Source organism: Equus caballus, chromosome 1 (assembly GCF_041296265.1).
Source record: "Equus caballus isolate H_3958 breed thoroughbred chromosome 1, TB-T2T, whole genome shotgun sequence".
Classification (NCBI taxonomy): Eukaryota; Metazoa; Chordata; class Mammalia; order Perissodactyla; family Equidae; genus Equus; species Equus caballus.
In genome coordinates, this window is record NC_091684.1 from 17,769,124 (window position 1) to 17,786,840 (window position 17,717).

At 38.0% G+C, this 17,717-nt stretch overlaps 1 protein-coding gene across 2 annotated transcripts in view; it reads right to left on the reverse strand.

Annotated features, from left to right (window-relative positions):
- Nucleotides 1–17,352, reverse strand: part of TRUB1 (TruB pseudouridine synthase family member 1) — a 35,535-nt gene extending 18,183 nt beyond the window's left edge. For both annotated transcript variants that reach the window (XM_001495127.6, XM_023638805.2), the window contains exons 1-3: nt 16,824–17,352; nt 13,063–13,161; nt 7,201–7,256 (exon numbers count right to left, since the gene is read on the reverse strand). In XM_001495127.6, coding sequence (XP_001495177.1) covers nt 7,201–7,256; nt 13,063–13,161; nt 16,824–17,109 — 441 coding nt within the window. In that variant the 5' untranslated portion in view covers nt 17,110–17,352. The remainder of the gene's footprint in view (nt 1–7,200; nt 7,257–13,062; nt 13,162–16,823) is intronic.
- Between the last annotated feature and the right edge of the window lie 365 nt (nt 17,353–17,717).

Here is a 17,717-nt window from a genome sequence, read left to right on the forward strand (position 1 = left end):
CTCAACGATGTTACCACAGACACAATTAAAATGAACTTTAAAATAATCTATTACTTCTTATATGAAATACTACGACTAAGCTTAGTAACTTGATCATGTATTTAAACAAAAGCTAAATATTTAGGAAACGAGCAAAACTAGTATAGCAGAAGTAGTGTACGTAACTATTACATGCGTTTTCTTAGTAAAGAGAAATCGCTACTTCTTAAGCTCTCTGGAAGGAAAAAAAGTCACTTCTAAGAACTGCTCATTATTCACAAGTGAAGAATTAAATCACTCCTAGGCAACTGAGGGCCGTTTTACTCCTCATCTCAGGGCAGACCTGCATTACACATTCTTTATACTCCTTCCTCTCTTTTGGTCAAATTCAAATTTTATTTGGAGCATTACACAAAACGGCAAGAAAAATGCAAGGAATATAATTCCCACTGAAGATAATCTGTAGTTATGTGAGCAAGTTTTTAAAGAGAAAGCTCAAAAAGCAGAAAGTTAAGTTGATTAATGACAAGCTTCTTAAACTAGTGAAGGGACCAGAGAAAAAAATGAGAAAAATCTTAAAACTTCAAATTCTCATAAACAAGCAGACATTTTATATCAGCCTAAGTGCCCTTTGAGGAATTCATCTTCTATTACATAGCTGAGAATTATTTTTTTTATAAATACAATATAGAAGGGAATGTTCCAATGCACTTAATTTTTTTAAAATTTCATTAGTATTGACAAAAATTAGTTTCTTGTAACTAAACATTCAGGCTTATCACCTGAAACGCCTCACTCCTGCATCTATATTTTGGAACCATCAACCCTGATTCAGCGCACCACGGGGAGAAGTACAGCAGGGCCAGCGGCCAGAGCACAGACCCCACACAGTCAGCGAAGTAGGCTAAGGTAGTCTTTCCTGCTGGACCCTCGTTTCCTTATCCTAAAATCCAGGTAACAATAGTACCTCATGAGAAGAAGCAGAGTTTAGAACAGCAGGACTTGGCCCTGGTAAGCAACAGAAAACAGAACTATGATCGTAGCTGTTTAAAAAAAAAAAGAGACAGAATGGCCCACAATAACAGTGGTTAGAGTGACTCGTCTGGTTACAGTGAGTTTCCACAAGGAACAGTAAGAAGCGACAAAATGCGGTCTCTGATTCGTGCCTTAATAATCTATTTACTTGCATAAGAACACAATGCAATGAGGTATACTGGATTATCTATAATACTTGAATGTATTAGCGCTATTCTGCTATGTAACAAGTTTTAACCAGGAACCTTAACATGCTTTCCAAACATGCAGTGCTCATTTAGTCTCTGGACTCCGAGTATCCTACACCTTGGCACATGGCACTTCCTCGGCCTTGAGCTCCCTCTCTTCTCTAAGGATTAAACCCCGTTCATCTTTCAAAGCTGCCCTGTTAATCCACCCCAACTCCCAAACACCCACTCTCCCAGATCACTAAAAGCAAGTGCTCAATACAAGTTTCTTACATAAAAAGAATCAGGCGTATATCAAACCCACATCATCTCTTCATTCATTCACTAGTATGTTCACTCATTCAATCATGCTTCTCAGGGACTATGAATATACAAAGTATTCTCCGATGTGCTTGTGAGAGATACAAAGACATATACTAAAGGGTCCCCTGCCTCTAGAAGATTATGGTGTAACAGGCTAAGACATTAATAAAGACAACCTGCAGAAGGGAATGAGTGTCATGGAGAAAATAGACAATAACGTCTGTTCCCAGTAGTTGATCTTACTGAGCTCTCATGCCATACTGCTTGGCACATGATCACCTACCGATGTGCACTGTTTTCTAAGTACACTGGAAATATGCCAACCCTTATCTTCCCAAATTATAAACTGTTAGCTTGAATTTTGCATTGTTATTCTATTGCGTTTCTTACTAAATGGAAACACAGTAGCAGCTTAATAAAAAGTTGTTGATAGAAAAGTTCCTATGTGTGCAATTGTTCACAATTCACCATAGTTTGGACATCCAGATAATATCTGGTAAATTTCAAATCATTCAGGTTTTGCAGTCATACATGTTGCATTCTTTTTAGGGGAAATAATACCTAAACAAGCAGTTCTCAAACACTGTGGTTTCTGAACCCCTATACACCTGAAGGTTATTGAGAAACCCTGAGGCAAAAATTTTTTAATATGGGCTCTGTCAATATTTACTGTATTAGAAATTAAAACTGAACAAATATTTTAAACACTAATACACATGCACACTTCATTAGCCATTAGGACGACGATATCATTACTCATCAGGTAACCGCTGAAAAACTCTGCTATTTACTTGTGCGACAGCAAGTAAAAAAGGCAAAACTATTAAAATAGTTTTGACTTCAACAGATCACTTGAAAAAGCCTCAGGAATCTCTGGGTCACACTTCGTGAACTGCTGATCTAAATCATAGCTGTTTTCTAGCTTTCCTTTTTCTTGGCATCTAGCAATAATTATCTTTCAGTTCTGTTCAATGACTCACAAACTACTTAGAAAACTCCACCCAGACAGTTCAGCTTCCAGCTGAAACAAAGCCTCAGCACCAAGACATGATGGACAGAAGGAAAAAAACATGGGATGTATATCCATGACCTACCATTTTATCTTATAAGGTCTAATCTATTTTTCACTGGCCTAAATTCTACACAGAGACAGGTTTTAGAGTTGTTTATTCTCCAGGATGCATTCTAGGAGTTGTGAATTCTATTACTGTATTCATTACAACATAATTCCACTACAACACCACAAATGGAGGTCTCGTAGAATTTTTAAAGAAGTTTCCAGAGAACTGTGTGCTCTCTGGGATTCATAGTTTCTCACTGATATTAATACTACTCTACTCTCTACTCATCTTCAAGCTCCCTGAACCCCACAGCAGATACGAGACAATTTTAAAAGTAAATCGGCTTCTGTACTCTTCAGGAGAAAGGAAAAGGACTGTATCACAGAAAGTGTACAGAATCATTTCTATCTCAACTAGGCAACTACTTTTGCTGAAGTTTGATTTTGAAAGCTTGTGATTCAAAGTTTCACAGGGGATATTATTTACAATGAGGAAGAACATTTTTTTTAAAAACCTGCCAAACTGAAAACACGTGGCTTTGAATGTCTTCATTAAAAAGGAACAGCTCTTTACAGTTCGTAAGTGTAAGCCCTTCAAAATTTTCAATATAGCACTTATGAAATGTCCGAATATTAATAGAGTGTAAAGAAAAAGTACAAACTGGACTAACCTCTAGAGAAAATGGATTAGAAATGCTCAAATCTTAGCGAGCTGGCTAAGTTTCACAGGAGCATTATTCAAGTCACACTTCAGAGTCGACATTGACTGGTTAACCTAAAAATGTTCCTTGTAAACTTGTAAGAAATTACAGTCCTTTGAACACATTTAGGGTGGAAGAGTTTGTATACCCCAACGATAACACTTGTGTAACTGTTGGAGATGATACAAAGCTGCTTTCTGAGGAAATGCTGGCTTTGCCTGCAGGTACTACTATGGTTTATTTCTACATAGAAATGGGAGCAGACTTATATCTAGAAAATGCTAACTAGAGTCTTTATATGGCATCAGTGATTTCATAATAGAACACTGACCCTTCCATCTGCTCATCTGGTTTCTAAAGCATATATAAGTAATCAGTTTTAATCAGCAATAGAGAAAGATAATACTCGAAAACCTCGTCAAAGTCTGTCACTTCAAGGTACGTCTGCTATCTGGCTTCTGCTGAATGATTAGCTCAAAGAAAGTATAATTTAGGGAAGATTCTAGAGGGACCATGCATCCATGGCCTTCTTCTAGGTAATCAACATTTCATACTTAGATCAAGGTAGGCCAAAGGGACATAGCAGCCTAACCTCTCTCAGAATCATTTTACCTAAGTTATATTTGACGTAGATGCACTTCTACATCTGTTGTGAAACTATTTTTGAGAACCACCATCTATCTGTCATTCAATATCCCTCACTGTATGAAATTTCCTTCTGACTTTAATGCCCAGAGCAAGTTCCTCTCTCCCTTAAAGAACTGGCATGCTTCCTCTTCCTGATGAGTGCCATGTTTTACCTAGGCCACCAGAAATCACAGAGAGGAACGAAACTAACTGTATTCAAGATTTCCAGCAAGACTTGCTTGGACAAAATAAATGTCAGGTATCTATGGGACATGTAGTTAGAGAGATTCAACAGGCCTGGAACTCAGGAGAGAGAGATCTGTGGCTAGGTGAAATACTTGGGAATAGTAATAATAACATTCATTGAGCAATTTCTCTATATAAGGCACTATACAGAAAACCTAGATGCTTTTTATACACCTTATGCATGTAATCCCAAAAGAGAATGCAGTGAACAAAAATGACTCAAGAGAAATATGATCGTTGGCAGAGCAAAGCTTACTATAAGACAGGAGAGGAAGCTAATGAAGACAAGGAGGACTCTTCTTAAATCTTACTCTGATCTGAATAAGAAGGAATGCAAGAAAGGAGTTGAGTGGTCTGTGGAGTCTCTTGTCTTCATAAAATGCAAGCAAAATAATCTAATGGCCAGAAGATTTTACTAAAAAAGCTCAGCACTCCACCCATTAATTGATAGGGGTTGTGTGAAGTGGCACTAGGTTGAACAGGATTCTAAGGATGTTTCTCACTTCAGCAGAAAAGAGTCTGTTAGGCTGTGTTCAATTAGCAATGTCTTCAATTAGGACTGAATGGTGAGGGAAGGGTGTATTGTGATATGGCTGTAACATAAACATCAAATATCTACCACTGTCTAATTCTTCTAGTAGAACTGTGATGAAAATAAAAATTCATCTGTAAAAGTAGGAAGTGAAAAAAGATTAGATACTAGATCAAGCAGTAGGTCTGTGCCCAGTTAGAAGGCTGCAGGCACCAATTTTTTTTAATGAAATAGCAGGAAAAATATCAAGAGCACATTGTACATAGGATTAAAGTTACTGAAAAAATTTTTGGCTTTTTATACATATGTGTATATAGGGTCATGATGTAAAATGAATTTCTTACTATGGGTCTTAGCCAAAAATTTTGAAAGCCACTGGATAAGAGGATCTCTAAGATTCCTTCCAGTGCTAAAAACAAAATCTTTAAATTAACAGTTTTTAACTACTTTTGAGAGATGTGTAACCTTCAACATACTTAAAGGTAAAATTTAGATGATTTAATTTTTCAACAAATACATATATTTTAATTTTAACTTAAAATTAAAAGTATAAGAAATACAAACAACTAAGAAGATAATAATGCCTATTTTTGAAATGGGAAGCACCCAAGAACTAGATTTCTATAATAAAATGCACCTAGGATTTTCTACTTAAGTGACAGCCATCTGAAGATCAGTGATTTCACTGTACAACATTCAGCTTTCCTAGATGAATACCAAAATGACTTGTGATAAATAAAGCTTAAACCAGAGCCAATGATGTATTTACATTTCCAGTCATCACATTTCTGGAAATACGCCTGGAATTCACATGTAACACCTTTCAATAACATATAGGGTGCTGCATGTATTTGTGGTTTGGGGTGGGGGGGGGTGGACAATGAATATTCCAATGAACTCAACACATTCTATCTTGGGGAAAAAAACACAAACAAATATCTTAATGTAAAACATCTTTTTTGTTATTATGAAAATGACTTGTTTGTTACAAAGATTTTGGAAAATACCAAATAATGTGAAAAAAGAAAATAAAAGTCATCCATAATCCTGTATCAAAGCAACCACTGTTTATATTTTGGAATTTAGAAACAAGTATTAAATAACTGGCAAATACCTACATGAGAAACAGATTCCAAACTCTGTGTGTCAGTATTTAAGCACAACATACAAATTCACCATAAAACAGTCACACTCCTCCAATTCTAACACAATTTTTATATTCTGTGATTTCTCAACACCAATATTTTGAACATTGCAGAGAATGCCAAGTTGAAATTTTTCCATTCATCTAAAGCATTATGATCCTTTCCATATGAAAGACACAGACTTTTATGCCAGTTGATAACTAAAATGAAATGTCAAAGGCAATATACTCTCCAGGGCTTTTTATTTTAAGAAAACCTTACTTAGATCACTGCCACTCAAAGTGTGGTCCAAGGACGAGATAAGTTCAGAAAATGAAGGTGTTTAGAAACTTATGTAGTAATTTGATGTTGCCATAACATTTTAATTATAATTTACAAAAGTCATCAGTCTGCAATGAACTGGAAATTTTTTAAAATGGTCTTTGACCACACTGTTTTTCCCTAAGCAACAATTTACACAAAATCACTCTACCAACTATTTATATCCCACTTAGATCAAGGGTTTTAAAACAAAATGTTTAGTTCAGGAACTTGCTGAAATTCTTCTCTACCTAGCGGCATATTAACCTTCCTTCCACAGGCATTTTCACTGGCCCCTAACCCCAGCTATTATAACTAGCAACCAGTGGCTAATTAGAATACAGATAATATTATCGCTGTCAGAGCTGAAAGAGACCCTAGAGAGGTCAAATCATTTTTCCTAAGGAAAAATTGAGAGGCCCAGAGAGGTTAACCACTTTGACATCCTGATTTCTGTTTCAAGGCTCCTTCCAGCCTGCAGCTTCGAGGAGGACTCCGTCCACAGGCTAAGTGCCTCTCCTGCCTCTGCACAACCCCTCCCCCTCCTAGCAAGTGCCTCAAAAAACGCTCTTGGATTTAGTCAAGGCTACTCTAATAGAGGAACGACATAACTTACCGTCTTAAAGAAGCCCCATTCTTTTCTTTAGTAAACATTTTTTAACTGCTGAACAAAGCACATCTTTGTTGAAAAGTACAAGGTTTACAAAACACTATTGTTTCTATAAAAATTTCAAGATTTAAAAAAAAATCTGCAGGTAGAATTTAAGATCCATAAGTTCCCTTTCATCTAAGAAATACAACTATACAAAAAAACTAAATATATTGTCTTTAAATTATGGGCACTGCATTGTTTTTGCTTCTATAAGTCAAATTTGTTTTTCAATTAAGAATTTCCAATTTACAGTCTCAATATTCTGAATCACAGATATCACGACTGTAGACATTGTGATTAATACTTGGAATTGACACTCAAATAATTTACAGTTTATTTTTTAATTGATAAAACTCAACACATAGGCCATTAAGAAAAACATTCAAGAAAAAAGACAGACAGAACTATGCCAGTATTTTCCAGCATTCTTACCTTGGACCCTGACAACATACTGGTCAAGATTTTTGTTCCCCTTCCAATTCCAACCACTACAAATCAAAGAAAGAAATATTATGACCTTCTATTCTGAAAACTAATTCTTAAATATCCATATATTTTGGTTGTAATTTCCTGGCATATGGCATGTAAAGTTGTAAAGAGCATGTATTTAGCACAATTTGAGGGCTCCTATTACTCCAATTAGTTGAACTTGTCATGCAACTAAGAAATTCTGAAGAGGAGATGGGGAAGAGACTTGTTCCCTTCTCAAAGCGTTAAACATGATAGAAACCTCAACCTAGACAGTTAGATAATAAAGTTTTAGAAAAATCTCAAAGGACTCACTGAAATTTTATATGGGCATCAGTGAAAAAGACATGGTACAATTAAGCATGGTATGATAAAGTCTTTTGACAGAGTTCATTATTAAACAAAGCTAAAGCCATCATCATAGCTAATGAACCATTTAAAGATGATTAGTGCTCAGCAGTATACAATCAAGAAAAAAGAAACATAACAAATCAACCCAACAGAAAAAAGAATACGGGGTAAAATGAGAGCCTGGAGAACGTATGTTCACACAGACCACAAATAAAGTACAACGATGGCCCACCTGTCTCCTCAATTTAAACATTACTCATATGACAACACATTTCACCAGGCGAGGATGAGAGGATTTAATCATTTCTTCACTTAATAGCAAGCAAATTTTCATAAGAATTGAAGTATTTCTCATCATTGGATATAATTTTGTGAAAGAACACAATATAACCACCACAATTCAGAATTACAAGGAGAAACAATTGGCAAGCTAGAAGAATTCTCATCAATGTTTAAGCAGATATCATTCACTGAGTTTACCATGTATCAAATTCTACTCTAAATGCTTTCCATTCATTATCTCAATTAATCCTTCTAACAACCCCAAAAGGTAACACAATTATGAGGAAACGGAGGCTAGTCTCATATAGAGACTAAGAACTTTGCCTAGCATCTCATAACTGGTATATGATGGAGTTAAAATTCAGCCCAGACTATCTACCAGCAGACTCCCTTCCTTTTCATCCTCCCTGCCCCCTTACTCATCTAGGCTTTCTTCCCACTGCCACCAGCCTAAATCGGCCTAAACCACTGTAACCTGACTGTTCTACAGCTGTGAAATTCCTACCATTTCATCACCATCTCTGAAAATCTATATTGCACACTACAAAGCCCCCCGACAACCCTCAATAGGGTCCCAATGCCTACAGTACCAACTCCTTAGTAAAGTATTCAAAGCCCATCCTTCAAAACCCAGCTCAAATCCCAACTCCCTCAAAAGTCTATCCCAAACCTCCACTAAGTTTCTATGATAGATTCCTACTGGTTCAAGGACTAAGATAAATTGCCTGCCTTCAGTTTCCTCTGTTGAGCAGAGTACTTTTCAAATGATAGCTCCTGCTGCCAAGGCAAAAACTTAGTATAAAAACAACAAAGATTCAAAGCAATTTTATTCTACTCACAAATTCTCAATATTAATTTCTCAATATTAATTAAATATTAAATTAATAAAATATAGAATAATTTATATGCTTTATATATGAAATTATATTACTTTATAATAATTCATATATTTATATAATTTAAATTAATAAAATATAATTAAATATTAAATTCTCAATATTAATTTCTTGAGCAGCTACTAGGTACACAGTCCCCAAAAGACACTTTCAATGGAACAGCACATTTCCTGACTTTGAAAGAGCTTATAATCTCATGGGGAAAATAAAATACAGACAAGGGTAACTGCAAGTGCTCAAAAAATGCTGCCTGAATTAAGGAATGAATAACGCTAAATAACAACATCATGGTATATGACTAAGTGTGAAAATGAACACAGAGAGAATAGTTGCTGTAGGAGGTCTGGGGAGGGAGCTTTCTAAAAGGCTAAAGAGCCAGAGAATGCTTCAGTCAAGCACTTCAGAGTTTGAGTTAGGCCTTAGAGGATGTACAGGATTTAACACACAGAGAAGAGAGAACCACGTTCTAAACAAGGAACGAACTGCACAAATTCTCAGATAAAGGATAAGCACGGTGGGTTTTTCAACCAAAGTGCAGGGTGTCTCAAGTGCAGGCTGACATGTTTTGACTTTATCACGGTTGAAATGCCAAACTGATGATGATTTCTCTGCTAATTCAGTGATCCAGAATGACAGAATTCAAAACCAGAAGGCATCCTAGAGCTACCCAAAACCGAGGCCCGTGGAAGTTAGGTAGCTAGTGAAAGTAGAATTTTAGGAAGACTAAGACAGAAGTGGTACGGAGGAAAGCCAACCAGTGTTGAGACCCAGCCAACAAGCAGCTTTTCATTCAAGGGACAGTTTACGGGACAGAATTTTTTCCTAGCGTTCTCCTATTCAATCACTCAAAATTTTATTCAGTACTTATTATATAGTTAAGCCCTCAGTGAGTTAACAAAAACAAAGACTAGGAGGAAGTTTTACATTAGCAATATAAAAGAGCAAGTGGGCAGGCTTCACATGGAGGAGACAGCATCTCAGCCAAGTCTGGAAAGATCAGTAGGATTTCCACAACTAAATGAGACAGAGACAACCAGTTTACCTGAAAAGAAAAGCATGCACAAAGACACAACAGTTTGAAAAAGTGTGGAGAATTAGGAGAATGAATGAATAACAGGGTTTCCCAAGCACTGCCTCACAATTACTACTCCCTTCCTCTATCTTCCAAATTTTCTGTGCTCACATGTTTCTCTGTAAGAAACCCACTATCTCCAAACCTATTCAAATGTCCTAGTATTCTAGTCTCAAATCAAAAAGACAGGCTTTATTTATGATGAGAGCCACTTTAGGACAGACAAGGCTATTACACATGTCATTCCAAAGCTTTTTGCAATTGGAAGTTTCTAGTGCCATTTATCTAATTCTATAACACCCTTGCAATCATCTTAAAAGATCTGTATCTTTCCACCTGTAAGAAGCTATCTTAATAATCTAAAATGAAGAAAAAGTTTTATTCATAAAGATGCTGCTCACAAAATCAGTCCTACTAACAAAACTCTGATAACAACCTCAATGACCTCAAAAAAGGAAATGGTTAAATAAATGCTATTTCACCCATATGACAGCACATTATGTTGCCATTAAAAATAATATTGACTTCCCTGTTAGAGCTGCTTTTGCTGCATCCCATAAGTTTTGGTAGGTTGTGTTTCCATTTTCGTTTGTCTCAAGTTATCTTTGATTTCTCTTTTGATTTCTTCTTTGACTCACTGGTTGTTCAGAAGTATGTTAATGTCCACATTTTGTGTTATTTTCCAGCTTTCCTCCTGTAATTGATTTCTAGTTTCATACCATTGTGGTCGGAGAAGATACTTGATATGATTTCAACACTTTAAATATATACAATTATATTTGTCAATTATTCCTCAATAAAGTTTTAAAAAGAAAGATAAAAATCCTGTTTACAAATAGCTTTTTTAATTAACATGGAAAAAAGCTTATGTTATAAGGTTAAGTAAAAGAAAAAACAGGATACAAATGTACATATAGAACAGCTCAACTTTAAAAATCTGCATGGATAAAAAGCTAGGAGAAAATATAACAAAAATGTTAACAGTGATTATTGCTAGAAGGTGGAAAATGGATAATTTTTATTTTCAACTTTATGGTTTTTAGTATTTTCTAAATTTTTTCACTGTGATTTTATAACCTCTAAAGTTAAAAAATAGCAAGTTTTAAAGTGGTATATAGAAACTTAGTTTCCATTTTATGTGATTTATAATAAATGGGTGTATTAGTTTCCTATTGCTACTGTAACAAATTACCAATTTGGTGATATAAAACAAGACAACCTATTATCTTATAGTTCTGGAGGTCAGAAGTCTAAGATGGGTTTTACTAGGCTAAAAATCAAGGTGTCAGCATGCCTGCATTCTTTTCTGGAGGTCCTAGGGGAGAATCTTTCTCTAGAGCCTTCTTAGGGAGCTCGAGCTTCCTTGCCTTCTCCAGCTTCTAGAGGCTGCTCACATTTCCTGGCTCGTGACCTACCCCCTTCCTTATTCAATGCCAGCAATCATATCACTCCAACCTCTGCTTCCTCTCTTCTGCCTCTTCTTCCACCTTTAAAGACCCCTGTGATTACACTGGGTCCCCCTGGATATTCCAGGATAATAATCTCTTTATCTTCAAGTCAGCTGATTAGCAACATTAATTCTCTATGCAACGTTAATTCCCCATTGTGACATAACCTAACATTCACAGGTTCTGGAGATTAGGATGTGGGCATCTTTAGGGGGCTATTATTCTGACTATTGCAGGATTTCTGAGAATTCTGCAAGCCCTCTTTACAGAATTATATAGGTTATATATATATATGTATCTTTCATAAGTTATTTAATATTTAAATTATATTTTAAATAATTTATAATATTTATATTTAACATAGGTTAATAGAATTATAAATATGAATTTCAGATTATATATTAAATTTTCAGCTAAATTCTTAAATCTGTACCATTAATATTACAAAAAAAATCTAAAATGTTGAAAGTAAAAGTGTATTTTTTCACACAGGTCCAGTTTTGTAAAAAAAAAAAAAGACCTTTATAAAGCACTTCACCAGGTACAGTAAATATCTGTATATTATAGATATTCCACAAGATATTTCAAGAAACCAGAGTTATGGTAGATGTTATCCCTTTTTAAGAGATACTGAAACTCAGATTCAGAGAGCTTTTACGGTTTGCCCAGGGTGTGTGTTCTCTGTAAATAAAGCAGCTAGTACACAAATTCATGACAAGTAGAGCCCAGTCCTTATTTCACCAAACAATAAACATCAACTTCTCTTAACAGTCTCCAGAACTGCTAACTTAGACCACAAATCTCCCTTACCCTGTGACTCAATACATATATATATACATATGCTTTATTCCTCAGCAGAAACCACAGGCATTAGAAGAAAAATTAATAAATTTGACACATGAAGATACTATATCATCATAAAAGTCCCTGTGTGATCCCATATAAATTAAGCCTCCAAATGGAAAATTATTTCCAACACAATTTCTTCCTTTATACAAATCTCAGCCAAATGCCATCCTTCATAATTCTAAAATGGAAGCTTCAACAAGATCCCTTAGGTTTAGGCTAAAAAATAAATTTATTTACTCACTGCCTTGAATGTCACTACCTGTACTTTCTGCATACCAAACAGCAACCACCACCAGAAATGAATACAATTGGTCCATTCATAAATAAGAAGACCTTACCCTGTCTCTTCTCGTATTTATGGTGCTGTGCCCTGGAAAACCATAGAACAGAACGGTTATGACAAATAGGCTTCAACTCGAGGAGGGCTGAACTGGTAAGAATCATGAAGCCACTTCTGGGACCAATGGCAAAGAACTCTGTGATTGACTGGTAATCCTGCAGGTTTCCAGCATAAACCACAGTGTTCACACAAACAGCCGAGCCACAGCAAACCATCCTTATCAGATACAAAAGGGTGGGAGCACTCCCCAAAACCAAGTGCCCAGATGCCAGCCAAGGGTAAACCTTGCAGGCAGACCTTTCTAAAGACAGCAATTTCAGGCCTGCTATATTAACTGTTTTCTGCACAGGTACAAACCCTTTCTCAAAGTCCCATCCACAACATAAAAATGGCTATTTCTACTAGCTTTGTATACCTTGTACCATTTAAGGGCTTCTTTAGAAGATGGCACTATAAATCCAGTAGATCTGAAATATTCCAAAGTAGACTGAAAACGGCATGGCTTTAGTTCATCTTATCTGTTCTCAATCAATATTTCTTTCTGATATTAAGTGACAGTTAAATTAAACTTCCATTCATCTCTCTTACCCAGAACTCCTCGGGCTGCGCTGTCTAAAGTCCCTCCGTGCCCAATTTTCAAAGTCTGCTTTTTCCGCTTGGTCCATTCTGAAGAAGGCATTCCAGCTTCTGTAAGAATAATTGGGATGAGAAAGATAATTACCAAGACAAATGAAGGAGGATCTCCATAAATACTGGGGTGGGGGTGAGAGAGTGGAGTATTCAAAACAAATAAAAAGTATCATACAAATTTAACATGTTAAGATTATAACAACATTACTAGCAGAGAACAGATTTTAAAATGTACAGACATTCCCTAAATCACAAAGAAATAGTATTCCAAAATTAGTTGTCTAGAAACTAGAATTCATTTTCTAAGGAAAAAAACATTTTTAAAAAGTGGGTAAATATCCAGGCTAACCCACAAAAATCTAGTAAATTCCTGATAGTAGTGGGCTGTTAGAGAATGATGAAAAGAAGTTAGTTTGGGGCCAGTCCCAGTGGCCTAGTGGTTAAGTTCAGCATGCTCCGCTTTGGCGGCCTGGGTTTGGTTCTGAGCATGGACCTAAACCACTCGTCTGTCAGTGGCCATGCTGTGGCAGCAGCTCACACACAAAAGGAGGAAGATTGGCAATAGATGTTAGCTCAGGTGAATTTTCCTCAGCAAAAAAAAAAAAGAAGTTAGTTTTTATATAGGTAGCTAGTTTTAAAAGTCCTCAATTTCACCTCTAAATCTCTTTTACTTCCTGGCATTCTTTGCTGGCACCTCTGCTATGTTGGGAGTACACCTCATACAAGGCTACTTCTAATGACGCCAAGTTCCCAAACTATCTTTATCCGTTGTTCTCTTCTCTGAAGCAAAACTCTCAATTCCTTAAAGAAGCTAATCTCAACAAAGGTCATGTGGGAAGTAGGTAATAGTTAAGTTGCCTCTTAACCTCTGAAGCATTTAGATTTAAAAAAAAAGAGGATTGGGGGCAGCCTGGTGGTGCAGCAGTTAAGTGCGCATGTTCTGCTTCGGCAGCCTGGGGTTCACCAGTTCAGATCCCAGGTGCGGACATGGTACCACTTGGCATGCCATGCTGTGGTAGGTGTCCCACGTATAAAGTAGAGGAAGATAAGCACGGATGTTAGCTCAGGGCCAGTCTTCCTCAGCAAAAAGAGGAGGATTGGCAACACATGTTAGCTCAGGGCTGATCTTCCTCAAAAATAAATAAATAAAAGAGGATGCCAGCTTGGCCTATCTCACATTCCTATTGTAAAGATAAACTGAAATAATGTTATCTGAAAGTTCTTTGGAAATTACAAAGCACTATAAGTTGATATTATTATTATATATAACAATACATTGAGAGAATATTGGCTATTGAACTTCAAATGAAAAAGGAGAGGAGCAGGAACAACTGTCTTCAGCCATACTCCTCCAAACCCATCAAACCTTCCTTATAACCACTGGCATCAAGAAGAGAGAAAAAGAGAGAAAGAACACGAAAAGACAGGACAGAGAAAGGAAACGGAGGAAGCAAAGCCATACTGGAGCAGCCACATTAAATGGCCAAAAGGATGTGCTGTGTTGCTTAGCCTCACGGCATAATCTCCACCCTACTGAGACAGAAGCATGGCATCTGCTACAGAGTCCTCGTGCCACTCTCTCATTATGACATCACCGCACTTGGAAGAGCATGGCTGTCTGCTTTGACATACACCCGTAAGCCCAGGCCTAGGCTTCCAACTCTTTGCCTTTCACTTGCAACCCATTATGGATCTCTCATCCATGAATGTACAGAAACCTTGTGGGGAACTCTGTATTTTTCTACTTGATACTCTTTGGAGTATGAAGGCCCATAAATCTACTGTGTTCCTTTGTGTCCAAATTTACCTCCTTCAAGTCTGAAGACATACTGGTAACTCTATTATATTGGAATTTGGTTCACCCCACTGGTAACCACTCACGGATGAATATTTATTAAGGCTTTTCTAGCTACAAAATTCTGATATGCTTTGGGCCCTGAAAGATCCAAACAAAGAGCAGGGATTTTAGTATGACATGAATCAATAAAAGGAATGTTGATAGAGGCCATGACCATTGACTGTGGCCTAAATCAGCGGTTGTCACACGTGGCTGGCATTAGAATGCGGTGCCTCGAAACTTGTATCTTTAAGAACCTTCCCAGGTGATTCTGACAGCCATCAGAATGGCATTTGAGAAGCCCTGGTCTAGCTAACGTAAAAACAGAACAGGCCAATCACAAGCAACATAAGAAATGGAGAGTAAAGAAAAGGTCTACATCTGAGGGAGGGGCTTCCAGAAGATGGCCCAGCAACAGCCCTGAGAGTTTTAACCAAGTTTTATAAGAAACTTCGGTTCTTGGAGGCAGACTAACCAGAAGGCCAGGATACAGCTTTGATCCTATCAGAAACCTGTCTGAGAGAAAGAATGGTAATCATTACCTTGAGGATCAAAAAAGCCATAGTTTAGCTAACAAATCAAGCTGAACGACAGCAATTCTATGAAGGAAAAAACTCTACGATGACACTACAAAGCTTGCCCTTGCATCAGGGGCCCTTGATTCCTTCCCTTCAACATGCCCATAGGACCCATCCTTATAGGTGATAAAGTATAAGGAAAGTGAAACAAAAGAATGAGTATAACACCGGAATTAAACATCTGCAAGACTGTACCTATTTCCAATAAACATCTGAATCTGTGTCAGTTTTAATTAACACATTCCAATCAGAATAATTTGATTTGCATTTAAGAAAAAAAAAAGTGTAAAGTTTGCCAGGGGACACTAAACAATGTTAAGAAGAAAGTCCCCATACTGGTTTAACGGAAAGACAGGCCAAGGCCAAACTCTGGAGGGCCTTGAACAACTAGCTAAATAGTTTTATCACCCAAGTCTGCTGAAATTACTGTGCTATGAGCTCGGTTAAGAGAAGGGACAGTATCTTTCCTCTCCCTGCCTCTGCAGGCTAGCACAGATTTGGCTTAGACACCCAACAAATTTAAGGTTGTTTGAGGACACTGTCTGAAATCATCTACTGGGCTGATGAACTGAGAGACCGTTCAGACTCTTCTAATATTCTCCCAGTGTATATGAAGAACCAAACAAACAAAAAGAATGCTCTTAGAGAAGTGCCCAAGTTACATCTACTGTTCCTCAAAATGTGGTCCATAGACTACTTACACCAGAATCACCTGGAGCAACAGTTTAAAAATGCAGTTTCCTAAAAAATACCCCAGACCCTCAGAATCACAATCTCTAGGAGGACAGGGATTAGGAATCTGCATTTGTACAAGGGACTCGAAGTAATTCTTATGCCCACTACGTGGAAACCACTGCGTTAAGTCTTGGTTAATTAAGTAATATGTCCACTATCAACCTATTTTAAAGAATGCAACTTTGAGGGCAGAGAGCTATTGCTTCCTTCAGGAGGGGTTCATCCATGGGAACCGAACAAAAGGCCCCTGAGGGATCAGATTAGAGAAAATGGGTCTGCAGGCCCGAAGGGAGAGGTTTATTTGTGTATGTATGGGTTTTCTGTTTTGAGGTGTTTTTTTTTTTCACCCTTGAGAACGACAACTGCCAACTAAGCTACAGAGTTCACGTCAGGGCAAGTCCAAGCCCGAGATGCTCCGGATTTCTGTGCAGAGCCAATTCAGCGCTCCTTATCCCTGTCCCTGCCTTCATCTCTTGAACCCTGAGCGCGCAAAAAAGCCCAGCGCCCTCTCCGCGGCTTCTGCTCTCGCGGCGGCCGCCTCGGCCTGGTCCCAACCCGGGCTGCCGTACCTGCCAGCAGCTTCTCCTTCAGCCGATTCAGCAGCTCGGCTGAGGTGGGCCCTTTGGGCTTGTGCACGGCGAACACGCCGCTCAGAGACAGCAGCTTAGTAGCCAAAGCGGCCTTGGAGACCCTGGCTTCCGATCCGGTCCTGGCAGCGGCCGCAACCGCCGCGGCTGCAGCCGTCGCTGGCGAAGTGGCGGCCGTTGCTGCGGCGGTTCCTGCAGTTTCAGGGACTGGGGCTGAGTCTGTTTTTAAAGATGACGACGACACCACGGCCGCCTCAGCAGCTGCCATGCTTTTGTGGCCCAGACCTGTTTTGTAGCCTGGAGTCGCACGCTAATGACGCAGCAAAGAGCGCGTCCGACATGCCCTCCCCCCCATCTTTCCCACATGGGTTTAAAAGCTATGCCGACGGAGGTCCGGGCGGGGTCGCAAGGGCTTGTGGGAATTGTAGTTCATGGTCTTCCCGTGAAGGCAGAGATGGCTGTGCCGTCTGAGGGATCTGATGGAGTTTTCCTCCTTTAATCCTAAAAGCTTGTTAGAGGGTTAGTTCGGTGTGGTGTGATTTGGAGTTACAGTCATAAACTGCCGAATCCGAACACCAAGTCTGTGTATATTTCGGCGGGAAGTCTTTTCACATCCCACCTGCCCGCTCCCCTTCCAGAACTAAGAGAACCCAGCATCCAAGAATAGAAACCTTAAAATGCTGACTTTTGTGGCAGCTTGTGAAGAACCAAGGCTCTCTTGATTCACTGCTTCTTTCAATTTACTATACTCTTGGATTCATGGTTCAAAATTAAAATACATCAGAATGTAAGCTCTATTAGAGGGAGGAACCTATTTGCCGCTGCTGTATCCCAATGCCTCATACATACTAGGCGCTTAAATAAATATTTGGGAAT